General features: G+C 40.9%; 1 protein-coding gene across 4 annotated transcripts in view; it reads left to right on the top strand.

Moving 5' to 3' along the window:
* The window catches only part of Rgsl1 (regulator of G protein signaling like 1), a 70,140-nt gene that overhangs the window by 23,173 nt on the left and 28,824 nt on the right, over positions 1–18,143 (top strand). For all 4 annotated transcript variants that reach the window (XM_031385009.1, XM_031385010.1, XM_031385015.1 and 1 more), the window contains exons 8-12: positions 1,007–1,069; positions 1,701–1,923; positions 5,931–6,038; positions 11,103–11,202; positions 15,971–16,164. In XM_031385009.1, the coding sequence (XP_031240869.1) occupies positions 1,007–1,069; positions 1,701–1,923; positions 5,931–6,038; positions 11,103–11,202; positions 15,971–16,164 (688 nt within the window). The remainder of the gene's footprint in view (positions 1–1,006; positions 1,070–1,700; positions 1,924–5,930; positions 6,039–11,102; positions 11,203–15,970; positions 16,165–18,143) is intronic.

The following is an 18,143-nucleotide window of genomic DNA, read 5'->3' as shown; positions in this document are numbered from 1 at the left end:
GGTCTTCTTTAGAAGAGAAATATTTCAGAGATTACTGATCATCATCCAACAACCCCTTTCTTCCCATCCTTGCCGTTGCCTAAGCATCTCCTATGGCTTGGAACGCCTTCTTCTCAGGTTTCCTCTGGCAAACTCCTACTTATCCTGGAAGGTGCAAACTTGAGTTTACATTTTCTTTTCTTTCTTTTTCTTTTTTTCTTTGTAAGTATAGAATGGAGTTTATTCAGGGCCTGGGGAGGGGAGTTGAGAGGGTAATAGAGACAGAGAAAGGCAGAGAGAGAGAGAGAGTAGAGAAGTAGAGGATGGGGAGTGAGGGGGAAGGGATAAGAGGACAGAGCAAGAGCAAGAAAGCAAGAGAGCTACATTTTCTTGTCTTTAGAAATTCCTCTTGGGTTTTCCTGACTCAATCAGACCAACATTTTCCTTCTCTCTCTTCCCAGAGAACTCTGTCTTCATGTCTATTGCACTTATAACACATATAGCAACTGCCACTCATCCTACTGGAAGCCGAGCTCCTTGGAACAAGTCTGGGGTCAGCAATGCCTGGCACATGGGAGGCACATAGGAAATATTTGTCAAGTAAAGAAAGAATGTGGGTAAATAAATTCAGCTTAGGTTTGGCTTGCCCTAATGTATGACACAGCACTTAAAATCAGGAGAGACCTCCAATTCAAGGTGTGAGAGCAGAGTTGGTTGGATTTTAAAGCCATTTTGAGAATTGAAGACACAGCTTTGGGAAGACACAGTGCTCTGAGTTACGATGTCCTTTCAACACAGATGTATTACCATTTTCTGATGCTTACAGAGAGGCTATGAAAGCTGCTATATTTTTAAAAAATGAAGGGCTGCCTACTGGATGTTGTGGTTCATGTTTGCCACCTCACTAGATCTCCCACTGTGAGAAGCCTCTGCAGTCTGCCCTACTGTGTGGGGTGGCCACAAGCTAGAAGGAAGCAGCCCACTGAGGGCCCCATCTCATAATGTTCCCCCTGTGCTTGGATTTCAGGTGCTCAGCCCCTGGTATGATGAATTCCTGGTGGAAGAGGATTACTGGTTTCTCGTTTTCACAGTAGGAGGGACTTTGGGTTGTGGCAGATTCGGGAGGGAAGGGGAAATATTTCTGCTTTAGAGGCTTAGAGTAAATGAAATTAAGACTTCTTCCTGCGGGCAAGTGGAACTGGACATGATCCCTGTTGCTCTCAAAAATATAAACCTAAAGGGTTAGAGGATTGGCTCAGAGGCTCAGAATGCTTGCTGTACTTCCAGAGGGCTCAAGTTCCTCAAACTCACTTTGGATGGCCCATAACTGTGTGTAACTCCAGCTTTGAAGTTTCCTATGCCTTTTTCTGGCCTCTGCACCCACACACTCACACACATATACACACAGAGGTGGGAGGGAGAGAAATACAATACTTTAAATATATATATATATATACATATATATATATATATATATATACATATCAAGGAAAGAGACTGAATACATATCTAACTCTAAGGAAGTTATATTAATGTAGAATGCTGAGAGAAAATGAGTTGGATTCGGGGGGGCTCATGGCATATAAAGGGACGATAGCTCTAAAGAGTATCAGGCAAGGTTGTGTTGCCAGGGTACATGGACGACTGAGTTGCCACAAATCTCTTGCTTCCGGCTGACACCTGCATCCGTTATTGTCTCTCCTACTCTCAATTCCTCCCAGACTCAAACACGGTTCGTCAAAGCCCGGTGGCATAAAAAAGAAGCCATCAGCAAAGAAGAGCACATCCTTCTTTATAAGAGGCTTCAGGAATCTCTGGTGCTAAGCCAGGCCCTGGGTAGCATGCAAGAAATAGATTCTATGCAGTGGCAAAGAGTGGCTACGGAGAACCTGCGGCAGGGGGGGTCTCTTGAGGTAGAACTGACTACTCCAGTGTTCCTACAAGGTAAGGGCAGTCACTAATTTCTCTTTAAATCATGACATCTAGGGAGCTAAAGAATATAAAACTTATTTTATCATCAATTGTTTCTTTTGAATCACTACTGTACACTGCAAAGATGATCTCATTTGTTCTTCAAAATAACATATCAAAAAAAGCTCGAAATAACTAATAACCAAGGCTCAAGGTCACCCTCCAAGGTCACCCTGGAAATGACCATCAAGATCTAAACCCAGGCAACCGACTGTTATTGCTACTGGCTCTGGAAGCCGGGACACTGAGGTTGGAAAACTTTTGCCTACCAAAGCATCACAGAAGTTAGCACTGGACACTCTATGCCATGCATCTGATGTCCCCTAGAGTCAGGTCCAAGGAGCAGTCTCTAAGTTTGCCTCAGGTTTTCTTGCAGACTCCAGCCATGTGGCCATATTGCCTGATCTGGAGGGTTCCACATGAACTCTACATAAGCAGATATACTTCTAAACCCAAGAACTCTACACCAGTGGGGTGAGATGCCACTTTCTTCTTCTGCTGTCCAGAGCATACCACTTCCCTTGCTGTCATGGTTTTATTGCCACACCACATTGTGCCTGGGAAGCTGCTCCTCAGTGCACTGCATGTTACTAGAATTAATATATGGCTGCTTCTAGAAAAAGAAAAGAAACCCCACTTCCAGAAATCAAGGATTCACACTTACCGGTGGTATCTTTGAGGTATGAGTCATTCCACAGCAGGGTAAGGGGAAAGAATCACATCAAAAACTACAAGCTTTGCACATATTCTACGGTAGAAATGGATGCTATGATAAGGGAGAAAAAGGGAATAAGAGGCTTAAAACAGTGAAACCAGAAGCACTGAGGATGAGAGACAAAGGCACTTGCAGTTGGGTATGAGATGGCTAATGACTTGATAAGGGGTAGATGGGTAGTGATGGGAGATGGACTGGCTAGTTTCCAAGAGAACTTTTCTCATTGGGAGATCCATGCTAGGCACTGTTGCTTATTACACAGTCCTGCTTCGAACACACTGTTTCTAATGGATCTGATTGCAATAGACTAAGCTGTAAGGGTAGACCCTAAGGGACCTGCTCCCATCTCAGGAAAGACCCCAGACCATTCTATACACAAAGAGATTACCAAGAAAGTGCAGCTACTTCTTGGTAGCTGTGAGAACAAAGAGAGGTTAGAATGTTAACAACCTTTGGACTCACTGGCCAGTAACCAATGCCCAGTAGACAGCCAGGGTCAACAGGCTCTAATGAAGCCAGAGGTCTCAGTATAATCAATAGCTTTGACCTTTTTTGTGAGTTCATTTCAGAACTAGCTGATCATATACCAGGACAGTACAGGGCTTTTGAGAAGGCCGTAGGGTTCTGACTCTTGGACATCAAGGCACAGCTGTGAGTTGCAGAAGAGCAGAGAACAGAGTCCGGGTCTCACACGCTGGGGACAGAGTCTAGCCTGGGTTAAGGGGGCAGGTGGTGGGGTGGAAGAGAAGCTCTTCTGCTTATCCTATTGGTGATTGTCCTTAGCTTGGCAGAGGTAGCCTGGGAGTGCAGAGAGGCCTTCTACAGGAGATATAGCTGCAGTTCTGTAGGCAAATGCCTTCTAGACATTCCCCATGGAGGTGGTAGATGAAACAGTTCTAAACTGTTTATTAACTCTTCATGGCAGAAAATGGATGCATACCTAACTGTACCCACTTCTCAGGGTGGACCTGAGATTAAATACCTTCTGCAGGGAGGGATGTCTGGGAAGTGGAACTTATTGGCTAAGCCCTGGGGCCTTCTAGGTACCTCATTAGCATGGAGAACTCTGTTCTACACCTACGTGACCACAGGTCACATTTCCTTATGTGAAGAGTGCTGCACGTGTTCCAGGCCAGGAGTCTGGCAGGGAGCAGGGAGTTGCCTAAGTCCCAGGTGTGTGCTCACCCAGTCTCTGGGTCTTAACCTGCTCTACCTTACCAAACTTTCTGATATGGTTTTATCGTCCAGCACTCCCCCATGCTTGAGGTTCCTTTCTCACTCTTAGAAGTTCCACTCATTCTTTTTCAATGATTTATCTTCTTTTAATAATCCTAATAATGCTTTATTCTAGCCAGGTGGTAGTGGTGCACACCTTCAATCCCAGCACTCAGGAGGCAGAGTAGGCAGATCTCTGTGAGTTCGAGGCCAGCCTGGTCTATGGAGAAAGTTCCAGGACAGCCAGGGATATGCAGAGAAACCCTGTCTCAAAAAGCCTTACTCTGCTTTTCTTCTCCTCTTCCTCCTCCTCCTTCTCTTCCTTTTCCTCCTCCTACTCTCCTCCTCCTCTTCCTTTTCTTCCTCCTCTACCTCTTCCTCCTCCTCCTCCTTCTCCTCCTTTTCTTCCTCCTCCTTCTCCTTCTCAGAGTCTGTGTCTTTAGTATTCGTTGTCATGAAACAATGAGCCATCAAAACAGGTTGAACTTGGATGACTGTCCAGTACCAAGCGTGTTAGATCCTTGGATCATACAAAACTGGACCATTTCCTGTCATCCAACATCACCCTAGTCTACAAGCTGCTAGTTCTGAAACTAATTCACAAAAAGTCAAAGCCCAAAACAAAAAACACCCTAATATTATTTGTCATGTATGTAAAAAAAGTAAAGCAAAAGCAGAATATTTGATATTCACTTGCATCTCCTGTTTTCAAGAGACGATTGTTTCAAAGGGATTAAAAACCATTCAGATGAGTAAGTTACTGCTTATACTGAATTAACAATAGTTCCTTCAACACCGTATTTCTGTACTAGCAGAGAAGGGGAAATCTATCCAAGTCTAGAGTGGAGGGGAGTCTATGTTTCCTTGGTTCTCATTTAACTTAGAAAATGTGTGTTCTGGCCTCCGCCGCTCTCTCTCACGCCAGCGCCGCTGCCGAGCTCCAGCCGAAGCAGAAGGGGGGTAAGTAAGGAGGTGCCCATACCATGGCTCGTACAAAGCAGACTGCCCGCAAATCCACCGGTGGTAAAGCACCCAGGAAACAACTGGCTACAAAAGCTGCTCGCAAGAGTGCGCCCTCTACTGGAGGGGTGAAGAAACCTCATCGTTACAGGTCTGGTACTGTGGCACTCCTGTGAAATCAGACGCTATCAGAAGTCTACTGAACTTCTGATTCGCAAGCTCCCCTTTCAGCGTCTGGGGCGAGAAATTGCTCAGGACTTCAAACAGATCTGCGCTTCCAGAGTGCAGCTATTGGTGCTTTGCAGGAGGCAAGTGAGGCCTATCTGGTTGGCCTTTTTGAAGATACCAACCTGTGTGCTATCCATGCCAAACGTGTAACAATTATGCCAAAAGATATCCAGCTAGCACGCCGCATACGCGGAGAACGTGCTTAAAAGTCCACTATGAGGGGAAACATTTCATTCTCAAAAAAATTTTTTTTTCCTCTTCTTCCTGTTATCAGTAGTTCTGAATGTTAGATATTTTTTCCATGGGGTCAAAGGTACCTAAGTATATGATTGCGAGTGGAAACATAGGGGACAGAATCAGGTATTGGCAGTTTCTCCACGTTCATTTGTGTGTGAATTTTTAATATAAATGCAAGATGTAAAGCATTAATGCAAGCAAAATGTTTCAGTGAACACATTTCAACAGTTCTACTTTATAACAATTATAAATAAACCTGTTAAAATTTTCTGAACAATGCCAGCATTTAGATTTTTTTAAAATAAGTAAATTTCTTATTGACGGCAACTAAATGGTGTTTGTAGCATTTTTATCATACAGTAGATTCCATCCATTCACTATACTTTTCTAACTGAGTTGTCCTACATGCAAGTACATGTTTTTAATGTTGTCTGTCTTCTGTGCTGTTCCTGTAAGTTTGCTATTAAAATACATTAAACTATAAAAAAAAAAAAAGAAAATGTGTGTTCTTTAAACATTTCTTTCTGGTTCAGATAGTATTTCAAAGGCAATGTCTTCAAAGAAAGTCCTGGATATTTGACCTTAGAATGGACAGCTCAATTCTGTCTCTGTTTTTCCTTCCCAGATTTAAGTAAAATGTCCTTTAAGGATCTCTCCTTTAAGAATCCAAAGTTGGCCATAGAAAAAATGAGTGAAGACTACAAAATATACTGTGAAAGGGTACCTCCAAAAGGCAAGTATTTAAGGTTAGAGGTAAAGCAAGTGTGTTTTCTAAATCTAAGAATTCCCAGATTCCAGAGGCCTAAGCCAAAAGAGGAACCCTTCCTTGTTTGCAAGGAGATAATACTAATGCAAATAAAAGGCAATTCTAAATCATTGAAGATGACAACAATTAAGATAATTCATTTCTTCTTCATTATCTAATAGACATTTTAAATAATGTGTCTTCGTCTTCTGCCAAGTTTCCTGGAGTCAAAGATTTTTGTTGTTGTTGTTTCCTTTCGGAGTCAGAGATTCGTGGAAGAATGTTAGTATGGATTCTTGGAGTGAGCAAAGCATCCAGGCTTTCAGTTCTCAGAAGAACTCTCCAGACACCAGGAGAAACTCAGAAGTTACAATGGCTTTTAGAATTGTCCCTCTAAAGGGAAGGTACCTGGGCTTTTGTACTGTCATCTTGACCCAGATGAAATGTGTTTGCCTCTGGGGCAGGGGGTACAGGTACAACTTTCTGTTAGGTCATTCCGTTTCCTCTGGTTCAGGTACCAGAGGGAGCAGAGAGAGCTATCAGTAGTCCATACTGCTGGGACAATAAGTGCAGCCCCCACTATGCCCACTTGCTTCTAATGGAGAGCCCATCGTATCTCGCAGCAGTATCTCCAGAGATTCGTTTGGCATCTTGGAGAACTTAGTCTAGGAAGGAAATCACACCACTGCAATGTATATGGAGAGGAAGACTTCTTTCCTCCCTCTGCTCCCTGTGCTGGGATCCTCTCCCACTCAGCCGGCAACTCTGTTGGTCTTGGGAAGTCTACCAGACAGGGCAGAGTGATCTAGACTCTCATCCCTAGACTCTCGTCCCTGATGTATATGAGATTCACATTGTCATGAGTTCTCTGGTTATGGCTGCTTCCTTCACTTGACAATGTATCCTAACATTGGGCAGAGGAATACCAAAGAGAGGCAAGAACACTGTTGCTTTACCCTAATATCCCTGAGTGTTGGGCTTCTTCTAGTTTTCTTCTTTTTCAAATTTATTCTTCCCTTCTCTGGTAATGAAAAACCTCATTCCTATTGTCTTGAATTCAATATTTTTGATTACTCTGTCATGAGGGTAATCTGTCTTCACCACCATCCCTTCGTCTCGCACATGCCTTTCCTTCCTCTCCTGAGGGTAATCTGTCTTCACCACCATCCCTCCATCTCACACATGCCTTTCCTTCCTCTCCTGGTCGGCAGTGCTTGACAACTCCTTTCTTTTGCTAGAATTCCATGGCCACATTCAGGCTCATCCTTTAAGGGAAAACATTCTTCATCCTGCTCTCTCAAACCGACCTGAATCAGCAGGAATAAGGACTCAAACTACAAGGCACCGAGTGGGAGGACAGGAATGAAGAATTTAAAAAAAGATTAGAAATGAAGACAAAAGAACTAGCTGGGACCCCGAGGCCTTGCATAAGATGATGACTTATGCCAATCAAATTTGTTTGCAGGGGTAAAAAAATCTGACAATATTAGCAAAGAGAATGCTGGATACCTCAAACACAACTGCCTGAGGACTGATAATCACAGTCCATGAGGAAGAATTGGGTCCCCAGAAACCACAGCTTTGGATCCTACAAGGCACTGCCTTCCAGCTTAAGACTAGTCATTGTCTTTCATGAGGGCCTCTGAGAAAGTCTGAGGTCTGTCTGGATCTCCACATCTAACAATTTATGTTAGAGCATCACTACATGTAGTCACTCTTCCTGCCACCGAGGCACTGGCAACCACCCTCAACCTGGCTCTCCCTTCATGGGGATGTGTCCCTCGTTCTTGGTAGGGACTTGCCTAGTCCTTGTATGGGTTCTCTCCTCATCTTGCTTGGTCTTTCTTATACCACATGTGATGACTCCTTAACATGGATGTCATGGTTTGTATATGCTTGACTCAGGGAGTGGCACTGTTTGGAGGTGTGGCCTTGTTGGAGTAGCTCTGTCACTGTGGGCGTGGGCTTTAAGACCCTATCCTTAGCTGCCTGGAAGCCAGTATTCTGCTAGCATTCTTCAGATGAAGATGTAGAATTCATAGCTCCTTTTGCACCATGCCTGCCTGGATGCTGCCATGTTCCCATCTTGATGATAAAGGAATGAACCTCTGAACCTGTAAGCCAGCTCTATAATGTTGTAAATGTTGTCCTTATAAGAGTTGCTTTGGTCATGGTGTCTGTTCACAGAAGTAAAACCCTAAGATAATGGATAACCTCAGTTTGCTCAGGTTCTGACATCCCATGCAGGCCCACATCTTAGGGGAATTATCACTTCCATTCTACCTAAGCTTCTTGGTTTAGGCAGATTGTTGGTCCACATCAGCTTGCTTTCCTTCCTTTAATGTGGACATTCCTTCTCACCCCACTTGGACTCCTTACACCAGGCCAGCCTTTAAGATGTTGTTCTCTTTCTGCTTTGGTTCTGAATTCTCTAGCTAAGTGGCCCTTCTCCCTATGGATCCTCTGTTCACCATAGTTGGGCTTCTGAGCTCAGTGAAAGGAAGCCTCCTATAGGGAAATTATTCTTACTCTGCCCAGGATCTAGTACTCTGGATCACTGTGGTTCATTCCTCCTTTTGGTATTAGCATTTATCTACCTTGTTCTTGATTTTACTCCTAATGATTTTATGATTTAATTGTTAAGAATATGAAGCCAGGGCTAGAGAGATGGCTGAGGGGTTAAGAGCTCATGCTGCTCTTGCAGAGGAGCTAGATTCCATTCCCAGCACCCGTGTGACCTCTTACAACTCTAACTCTAGTTCTAGAGGATCTGATACTCTCTTCTGGCTCCCATGGGTACTGCACATACCTGGTGCACATATATCCATTCAGGCAAAACATTCAATTGCAGACATAAAAATCAATAAATCATTTTTTAAAATAATAAAAAGCCATAACTTAAGTTTTTAGAGTTTCTTTAAGAGTTTGACTGGCATATGTGATTATTTTAGGATATAGTATTTGTTCTGAATTTATCTAGGTAACTTCATACTCTCACAGCACTCCTTAGACCAAAGAAGTGATAAGGTTAGCCTGTTGATTTCCAAACAATCCCATGACAAGTAAACATTTTGGGGGCTGGTGAAATGACTTTTGTATAGATCTCTGTGTCCAGTAGACCCACTGAACTGGAGATCATCCAGGACTCCATCGAAATCCTCCCTCTGGTATCCAGGCAACAGTGCTGACTGGATCTCACTCTTCTACACGTGGCAAGTTTCCTTTCCAGCTGTCATGATAAAATGTCTGACAGAAGCCATGCAGAAGGGAAAGGATTTATTTGGCTTTTAGTCCAGGCAGAACCAAAGTAGGAACTTGAGGAACGAGCCATGTCCACAGCCAGAGAGGAAAGAACCTTCCTCTTTGTTTAGTGAAAGGATGTCCAGTTCCTTAAGCTTCTCTCATTTACAAAATTGCCAGTTATCTTAAGAAAAATATAGTGTGGGAAATTTTTCTATTTTTCAAGTCCTGAACTTTATGCCTACTGTGACTTAGACACTGAAAATTATTGTTTCAACATGTTCTCCCCGTGTTTAACATCTTTTTCTTATCTCCATGTTTTAACTGAATTCTCATTTGTGGTTTATTTGTGACTTTGAAATATGTTTTGTTTTAATCCACCATTGTTTAAGTGTTTAGCCTTAGGAAAGACTGCTGCTCCTACAGCTTGATGGGTTTTCTCCCTCTTTTATATTAAGTCTTCTACATCTTGGATTTCATTTTTCAATCAATTCAGTTACATTTATTTAGAACCAATGTACATACCTGTTTTTAATACTTTTTGTATGCCACCTATCACAGAAATATTTTCAAGTCACGCAAAAATACTCTGCATATGCACATCCTATTCACTATGCATCTTAAGCCATTGACTCTATAACTACATCATGTTCTGGTTTTGAACAGTGAGATGACTCTATGTCTGCCCTTGATGATCTTATAGCCAGTGTTTCTTTCCTATAAAATTAGGGAGGTAGCCAAGCTTAGCCTCAAACTCACTTTATAACCAACAATGATGTTGAACTTTAGATCTCCTGCTTCCACTTTGGAAATACTAGAATTGCAGGCAAGGACATCATATTGTACAAAGGATTGAACCCAGGGTTTCATGAGTACTAGGTAAGCACTCTGTCAACTAAACAACATCCCAAACCCTCAAAGAGTTGTTTGGTTTTTTTTTTAAGATTTATTTATTTAGTATATATATATGTACACTGTAGCTGTCTTCAGACACATCAGAAGAGGGTGTCAGATCCCATTACAGATAGTTGTGAGCCACCTTGTGGTTGCTGGGATTTGAACTCAGGACCTCTGGAAGAACAGTCAGTGCTCTTTACCACTGAGCCATCTCTCCAGCCCCCTCAAAGAGTTTTGATAATGAGATCCATGGAATCTATTATTTTTTTCAAAAGTGTTTAAGTACATTTCTTCAAATAATTGGTCTAAAGTACATCACAGAGCAAGGCACCTATTCTGAGTTATGTATAGATTGTCAGAATACCATTGCAATGGAAACCACATCCATAGAAAGAAAATGGTTTTAGTTAAAGCAAGAAGTCAAGTGGAGTTGCTTTAAGATGAGGTCATTAGTCTTAAGGTCAATGACTACAAAGTAAAATCTTCAAGTGGCAAGTAGAAGTGCTTCCAAGAAACCAGCCAAAGACAGGACACCAGATGCAATGTGGCTGGATGCAAGAATTAGATTGGAAGGTAGGTAGCATCTCATCTTCAGTAAGGTAGAGCGACTGTGCCTTACTGTCCCTTACTGAAAGTACAGTGGGCTTGGTCCCTGCAGTCTCTCAGGAAGATGGGCTTTAGGCATAATGGCCAGTATCTCCAAGAAAGGTGGCCTCTGGCCTGACGGCCAGTGTCTCTAAGGAAGGTGAGCTCTAGGCCTGATGGCTAATGTGCATTGTTAACACACCTTGACCTGATGTCAGTGTCCAGGTGTCCAATGGGCTGACACAGTAGTTGTGAGTGATGCCTAAAAAAATGTCCCTTCTCATTATCTCTGTATAAAATATTGCTACCTAACTTTGTGGTCTTTCTCAGCTTTTACAGTGGAAATTGTCAAGCAACCAAAGTTCTACTCACAAAGGAAAGTATCCGTTGTCAAAAAACCTGTCATAAGGAAACCTTCCATGAGACCAAGGTAAGATGGCGGATCTGGCTACAGCAGTGTCTCTAGGCATAGACTTCATTTCTGTGTGGAGGTTCCCAAATCTTTTTCTATAGATCATATGCATATGAACAAGACACTCTACATGTTAAGTTGTTTGTTTTATAAAATACTGTAAAATATTTATTACAAAATAACTTCTTCAAACTTAAACTATAACAGACCAACCCCCTTCTATGTTAGCCTGTACGGGTCAACTGTCTTCCACACTGTGGATGAAGCATGATTTGCTTAATCCTGTCCTTTCTCTAGGCATTCTCTCTCTCTCTCTCTGTCTCTGTCTCTGTCTCTGTCTGTCTCTGTCTCTGTCTCTCTGTCTCTCTCTGTCTCTGTCTCTCTGTCTCTCTTTGTCTCTCTCTGTCTCTCTCATCTCTCTCTGTCTCTCTCTGTCTCTGTCTCTGTCTCTCTCTGTCTCTGTCTCTCTGTCTCTGTCTGTCTCTGTCTGTCTGTCTGTCTCTCTCTCTGTCTCTCTCTGTCTCTGTCTCTGTCTCTGTCTCTGTCTCTCTCTCTCTCTCTCTCTCTCCCATTCTCTCTCTCATTGTTGTAAGTAGCACATGTACCTCAACTCATTTGGGGACTTTAGGTCCCACACTGCTATGGGTAGCCTCTGGCTTCTTATTTCACGTCTCTTCACTTTCTAAATAGTCCATCACTGCTGAGAAAAGATTCTGTGGCATTTCCCACATAGGCACAAATGCCACTTAGACATAAAAGGTTCTCTGAGCAGTGCATCTGCTGTAATTTCCTGCTCTGAAACTGAATCCCTGAGAGCATGGTTAATACTACAGACAACTTTTTAGTGCTTTATCCCTTAAGTTTGCCTCCTCCTTTCTTGGCTATAATTTTCTCTTGGAGCAATTTATTCATTTTATTGCATTTCTGTGTAATTGCTAGCTACATGAAAAGTTCATCTCTAGATTATGAAAACATAGTAGTGTATAAAAAGGACAGTCAAATATTCAGAAAAATACTTTGTGTATTAAAAAAAAAATGCCCGGAGGAATGCTTCTGGGGCAACACCAGAGGTTGGGAAGCTTCTGTCTGTTCTGAATAAATCTTCCTGCCCTTGAATCATGGAAACCATTTCCTGATATGCAATCAGCGATTCCTCATTAGGATCTAGTCTGTACTAGTCACTATTCTCTAGTCAGACTACAGAAATATTTCCAACCTAGTTGAGCATGAATAATAAAAAGTCTTTTCTAAATTGTGTAAGTCATACAGCCTGTGACTTAAGACCACAGCTAAGGTCAGAGATAGGACACATGCAGTTCTTCTAAGCATGTCTGTAGTTCTCATTCAGTGTAGTTATTATTGATCACATGCTATGTCTTGGCCATCTAATGATGTTGATGACAATACAATACACATCACAGTAATAAGACAGTTCTTGTCTTTTTTCTATTTGTTGTTTGCCTTTGTTTTGTTTTTAAGACAGGGTCTCATTATGTAGCCATGGCTGTCCTGCTTCTGCCTCTCAAGTACTGGGATTAAATGCTTGCACCACCATACCCAACGGTTCCTCCCCTTAATCTAAGACATAAACTTGGGACAATACAAAGTTGACTTTTAAGTGTTATGATTAAGTTTTGTCTGATTCATATGGGCATATAGTAGGAAGAGATAAAAATCTAAGTGTGAATTAAGGAAAGTTAGACTCCAGGAAGAGTCCTAAACTGCATGTAGGGGCTCCACTTCATAGGAAAGAGATCATGAGTGGAATCCCAGATAGAATAAGGATGGACCCATTTAGCCATTTTTCAAAGAATGGGGTCTTGGTTAAGAGAAGTTGTTGCTTTTTACAGAGGACATGAGTTTAGGTCCTAGCACCTGTATAATGCTCCAACCCTCCAGGTTCAGGGCTCCACTTTATTCTGGCCTCTGCACAACCAGACATATACATGGTACACAGACAAGTAGACAAAGAGTTCATATATTTAAAGCACAATGCATACATCTTTTAAAATACTTTATTTTATTTTCTTGGTGCATAAATTTATAAAATATATTCAGTAGGAAAAGTATGGGATGCAATAGGAAGCCACACGGTTCTGTTCTGAATTGCTATTTGGACTGTGTCTTTGGGTCTGGTTTATTTCAATATTTTTTTTTTAATTTTCTTCCTTTTTATTATAAATTTTAAAAGAAACTTAAGAGAATGAAAAACATTTAAATAAGAGCAGAGGGGGTACCATGTGAATACAATGTGAGGAGCAATCCTCTCTAGAATCACTCCAGTGAGTCAGTCAAAAAACAAAACAAAAGAAAACAAAAGCAAAGAAAACTGTCAACAGCAACAGCTTGTGGAAAGTGAAGCCTGAGGGTGGACTCCCCTCCAGCCTTGCTGCAATAGTTACACAAAACAAAACCAGGCAAGCACAGGCTGCATACGGGGCGGGCAGCAGAGAGAAGCCGGTACTGAGGTGATTCCTATTGGGACTTAGCAAAAACATCTAAGAAACTACTCAGCAAATAGAGGAAATTACCTTTAAAGGACTGAAGGAATCTGTGATAGCAATCATTAGTCAACTAGAGAAAGTCAATCATGAGACAAAAAAAAAAAAAAGAAAAAAGAAAAAAAAGAAAATCAGATCTGGGGTAGAAAAGTATAACAACCAGATGAGAAGACGCATGCTAGACAGAATCATCAGGCTTAGCCTGAAAGAAGAGTTAGGGAACTAGAAGATGGCTCAATAGATACTGTCTAGTCTGCAGGCTAGGAAGCACTCAGTAGAAGGAGCCAACTCCCTACAGTTATCCTTTAACCTCCATATGTGTAACATGAAACACACAGCATGGCCAGAAAGACAAAGACACACAAGCATACAAACATGCAAAAATAAATAAGTGCAACTTAAAGTTTGTTTAAAAATCAGGATTGGGAAAAAAACTGTATACAGACACCGAGACTGTTAGGAAATACAAGGGTCAAATTCAACAACTTAATAATCTTCTAGAAATGCCCAGATTTCTAAAAGCTGATTTGAAGAGAACCTAAAAGTGTTGGTAAGTCTATAGAAACAACAACAAAATTAAAAAAAAAAAAAAGGATAAAAACTGGGTGTCCTTCAAGCAGCATGGAAAAGCAGTATTAGCCAGGTACAATGGTGCACATCTCCAGTCCCAGCACTTAGAGGCAGAGGCAGGCAGATCTCTGGGAGTTCATAAAGTAATTTCCAGTACTGCCAGAGCTACGCATTTAGACTCAGTCTCAAACAAAAAAGTGATATTTAATTTAATTTAAGTGGTATTTAAATTTAATTTTTTTCATATGCCATATCATGGGTAGTATTACTGGAGAATTCTGGGAGATAATTAAAGGAAAAATAGTACCAACATTATAATTGCTCTTTGAGGAAATAGAAGAAACTCTTACATATCCTATGAGGCCAATATCATCCTGATTCCCAAAGCAGAGAGAAGTATCATAAAAACCATAGACTACTGCTTCCCTTTGAATCTAGACACACAAATCTCTAACAAATAGGAAACTAAATCCAGTAACAACCACAAAAATATCATGTAGCATCAACAGCCAGAATTTATCTAAGGAATGCAAGATTCAGTTAACATCCAAAAGTTGAAGTAATATCCTGTATTCGTTGGGCTCCCCTAGAATAACAGAGTGGACAGAATGAGTACATAGTAAGAGGAGATTTTTGAGACTGCCTTATACAATATAATTGGTGTAGTCCATCCATGGCCATCTCACACTGGAGAGCTTGGGAACAACTTTGTTGTTCAGTTGCTCAGTTCATGAGGCTGTGTGCCTCAGCAGTTGCAGTCTGGTGTTGAAGACATGGAGGACTCCTGGAGAGTCACTCACTGGTTCTCAGTTGTAAACCTGAAGAAGCTAATTCTAATATCAAGGAAGAAGTGCAGCAGCAACTACACAGATGAACTTGCCAGTGAGAGTGAAGGCAAGTAGGCAAATACAAAATTTTTCTTTCATTTCCCTTTTACTTGGGCTGACACTGAAAAGAACAACTAATATTTAGGATGGACCTTTCCATTTTAAATAATCTGATTAAGTGATATCCCTTTTAATCAATTTCAGTTCTAATCAACTCAGAGACCAAGATTAAATAAATGCATATGCCATATTAAATAAATGAGGTAGAAAACTCACATGATTGTCTCATTTGAGATTTTTAAACATCATGATTTAAGGAAAAAAAAACTTTCAAAATGAGAATAGAAAAAAAAAAGCTATGACATTCTGATAAAGGATTTCTGCCAAAAAAAAAAAAAAAAAAAAAAAAAAAAAAAAAAAAAAAAAAAAACCCTATGGCTATTATCCAACATAAAGGCATACGTCTCTAAAGGAGATAGGTAAACTGGTAAAAAGATGATTACATTCAGGCCGCTTTGAATAATAGCTGTGACTGTGACGTAAGATGAAGTTCTGTGAGCAGTTAAAATTGGAAAGGGGAGTAACTAGGGATACAGTCGCACCCTGCCAATGAAGATGAAATCCCAGACGGGGCACAGCCTACTCAGGAAATAAATTGAGAGAGAAAAGGAAAGGGGATCATGGGTGAAACATTAGCTTTAACTTAATCCAAGGAGCAGCCAGGGGTTCTGGGGTCCCCACTTTTAATCCCAGCACTCGGGAGGCAGAGGCAGGCAGGTTACGCAGGCCCAGAAGTTACACTCTAACTCCTGTTGGGCTCCATTCGCTACAGTCTCCAAGGTCACCCTCACTTCCCCTATACCAACAATGCAATACTCTGTTTTCCAGGAACTTAACAGAAGTCCTCCTAAATAATGCACACCTGGAGTACTTCAAAGAGTTCCTCAAAGACCGGAAGTCTGAAAACCCGTTGCAGTTCCTGATAGCCGTACAGAAGATCATGATGGAGACCAATGAAAAGACTTATAAGACAGCTTTGGAAAATATAACCAAGACTTACCTCCACAGCAAGGTCCCTCCCGGTGTGTGCCTCTCTTTCTCTTGATTTTCCCTTCGGTTTCTTGGGAGGAAAAGTGTGGGAAGTAGCCTAAAACCCGCTAGAGAGAACTGAAGAGGGCAATAGCCACATGGGGGCAGTATTGAGACACCGAGGATGCGTGCAGAGAACAGTTTTAAGCCATAACATTGGTGAAAAGAGCCACAAGGGAGATACATTCATATGCATGCTCATTAATTTCCTTTATTGTTAGGAAATCTAACCTTAATCCCAGGAAGGTAGGAATAAGTAGCTGCATTTTCTAAACAAAGAAAGTATAATGCATTGAAGTTTAGCGAACATTCTGTTTAATGCAAAGTCCAGTTACTTAATCATCAAAATGACTAGCCTGAGACTAGCTGTAAGCAAACCGGTGTGCTCTTCATCTCCAGAAGAGTTGTGCTGGGGAATGGTCTGTCTGACAACCTTTCATAAATGTCTTGTTTTCCTGTGTAAGGTGGTGGTAAACTTGGCCTGTGGAAATGCATTTTAGCTGGAGATTGCAAGTAAAGTTTAGCTCGTACCTCTAGTAAAAGGAGGTGAGAGCACAATGCCCTCTTAAAGCTATAGAGCTGAGCTTTCTGTCTGTCACAGGGGAATAGGCAGAGTTTATGTAGGCAGAGAGGGGCTCATTTATTTAGTGTTTTTTACTTGTTTGTTTGGTTGGTTTTGTTTATTCAAGACATTTTGTGTTTTATAAAAATACAAAAAAAAATAGAAAAAGTTCAAAAGTAACAAATCTCTCTAGTTCATTTGTTTGTTTTGAAATAGGGTCTTGCCACATAGTGCCGACTGGCCTGAAACTCAGCTATGTAGGCCAGACTGGCCTTACACTCTCAAACTTCCAGCCTCTGCCCACCATGTGCTGGAGGCACAGAAATGCCCCACTTCAGCATGCCAGTTTGCAGGTGCAATTTGAACACATTAATAATAAACTCAGAATCACCAATATTGCATTGGTATCACATTAATACAATTATAAGAAGTTATAAAGCACTTCCCCTTGGTGTGCCTTAAACAAGAGGGAGCCCAGATTTGAATTTCTACTTTTCCTGTGTCTTCGACCAGGAGCTAGCTCCACAGCTTCATTGACAGTCTAAACTATAATTCTTTTTTTTTTTTTTTTTTAACTTTTATTGCATTATGATGAGAAAAGTTACATGATTTCAATTTATCTGAATTTGTTAACATTTAAAAACATATTTTAAGTAAATAGAATTAAATCACATTCTTGTTTCCCTTTTGTACCCCCACTCCTCCCAGAGACCCCCTTCAATACCTACAATATCTTTTTTGTCATATTCCTTAAAATTTATAAAATATTATAACAATAAAAATAAGTATTATAAAAGTTGTTTGATATAAAACAACAATCAATTTAACACTCTTAGGTAGATGCTTGTCTACAGCAATAGTGAAAATATATTTTTCTCAATATAAATTTTAAATACCTCCAAACATATTAACTGTATACTTCAAAATAATACATCACTACTAGTATTTTCTTAAATGAACATAAATATATAAAGTCTTTTTGTTTGTTTTGTATTTAGTAGAGTTTAAAATCTTGGCTCTTACTGTGGTACAAGCCCAAAATAAGAACAATTTTTAGACATTGGATTTCATTGTAATAAGGCTATACTTCAATGACCCTCACATCACCAAAGGATTTTACCTCCATCGTAGCTAAGCTGAGATTTGATAGTTCTGCTGCACCAAGAAATGAATTGTAGGCTGGTTTTTGGATACAGACTTCCTGCTACGGTCAAAGCTATTTGACTTGAGTGAGTGATTTTATTATCAGCCCACAGAAAACAGGTTACATTCATTTAAGAAATGGTGTAGGTATCAAGATGGTCTATCCATAAAGACATTCACCAACTGTTTCAACGAACATTGGTTCTGCTTGGAGGGTGGCATAGACATTAGGTGAGGGTAAGAATTTGGTTCATTAGCTGTGATAAT

This window comes from Mastomys coucha, unplaced genomic scaffold (assembly GCF_008632895.1).
Source record: "Mastomys coucha isolate ucsf_1 unplaced genomic scaffold, UCSF_Mcou_1 pScaffold1, whole genome shotgun sequence".
NCBI classification, from domain to species: domain Eukaryota; kingdom Metazoa; phylum Chordata; class Mammalia; order Rodentia; family Muridae; genus Mastomys; species Mastomys coucha.
The sequence above is the reverse complement of the archived record's forward strand: the minus strand, read 5'-3'. Positions and strand labels throughout refer to the sequence as shown.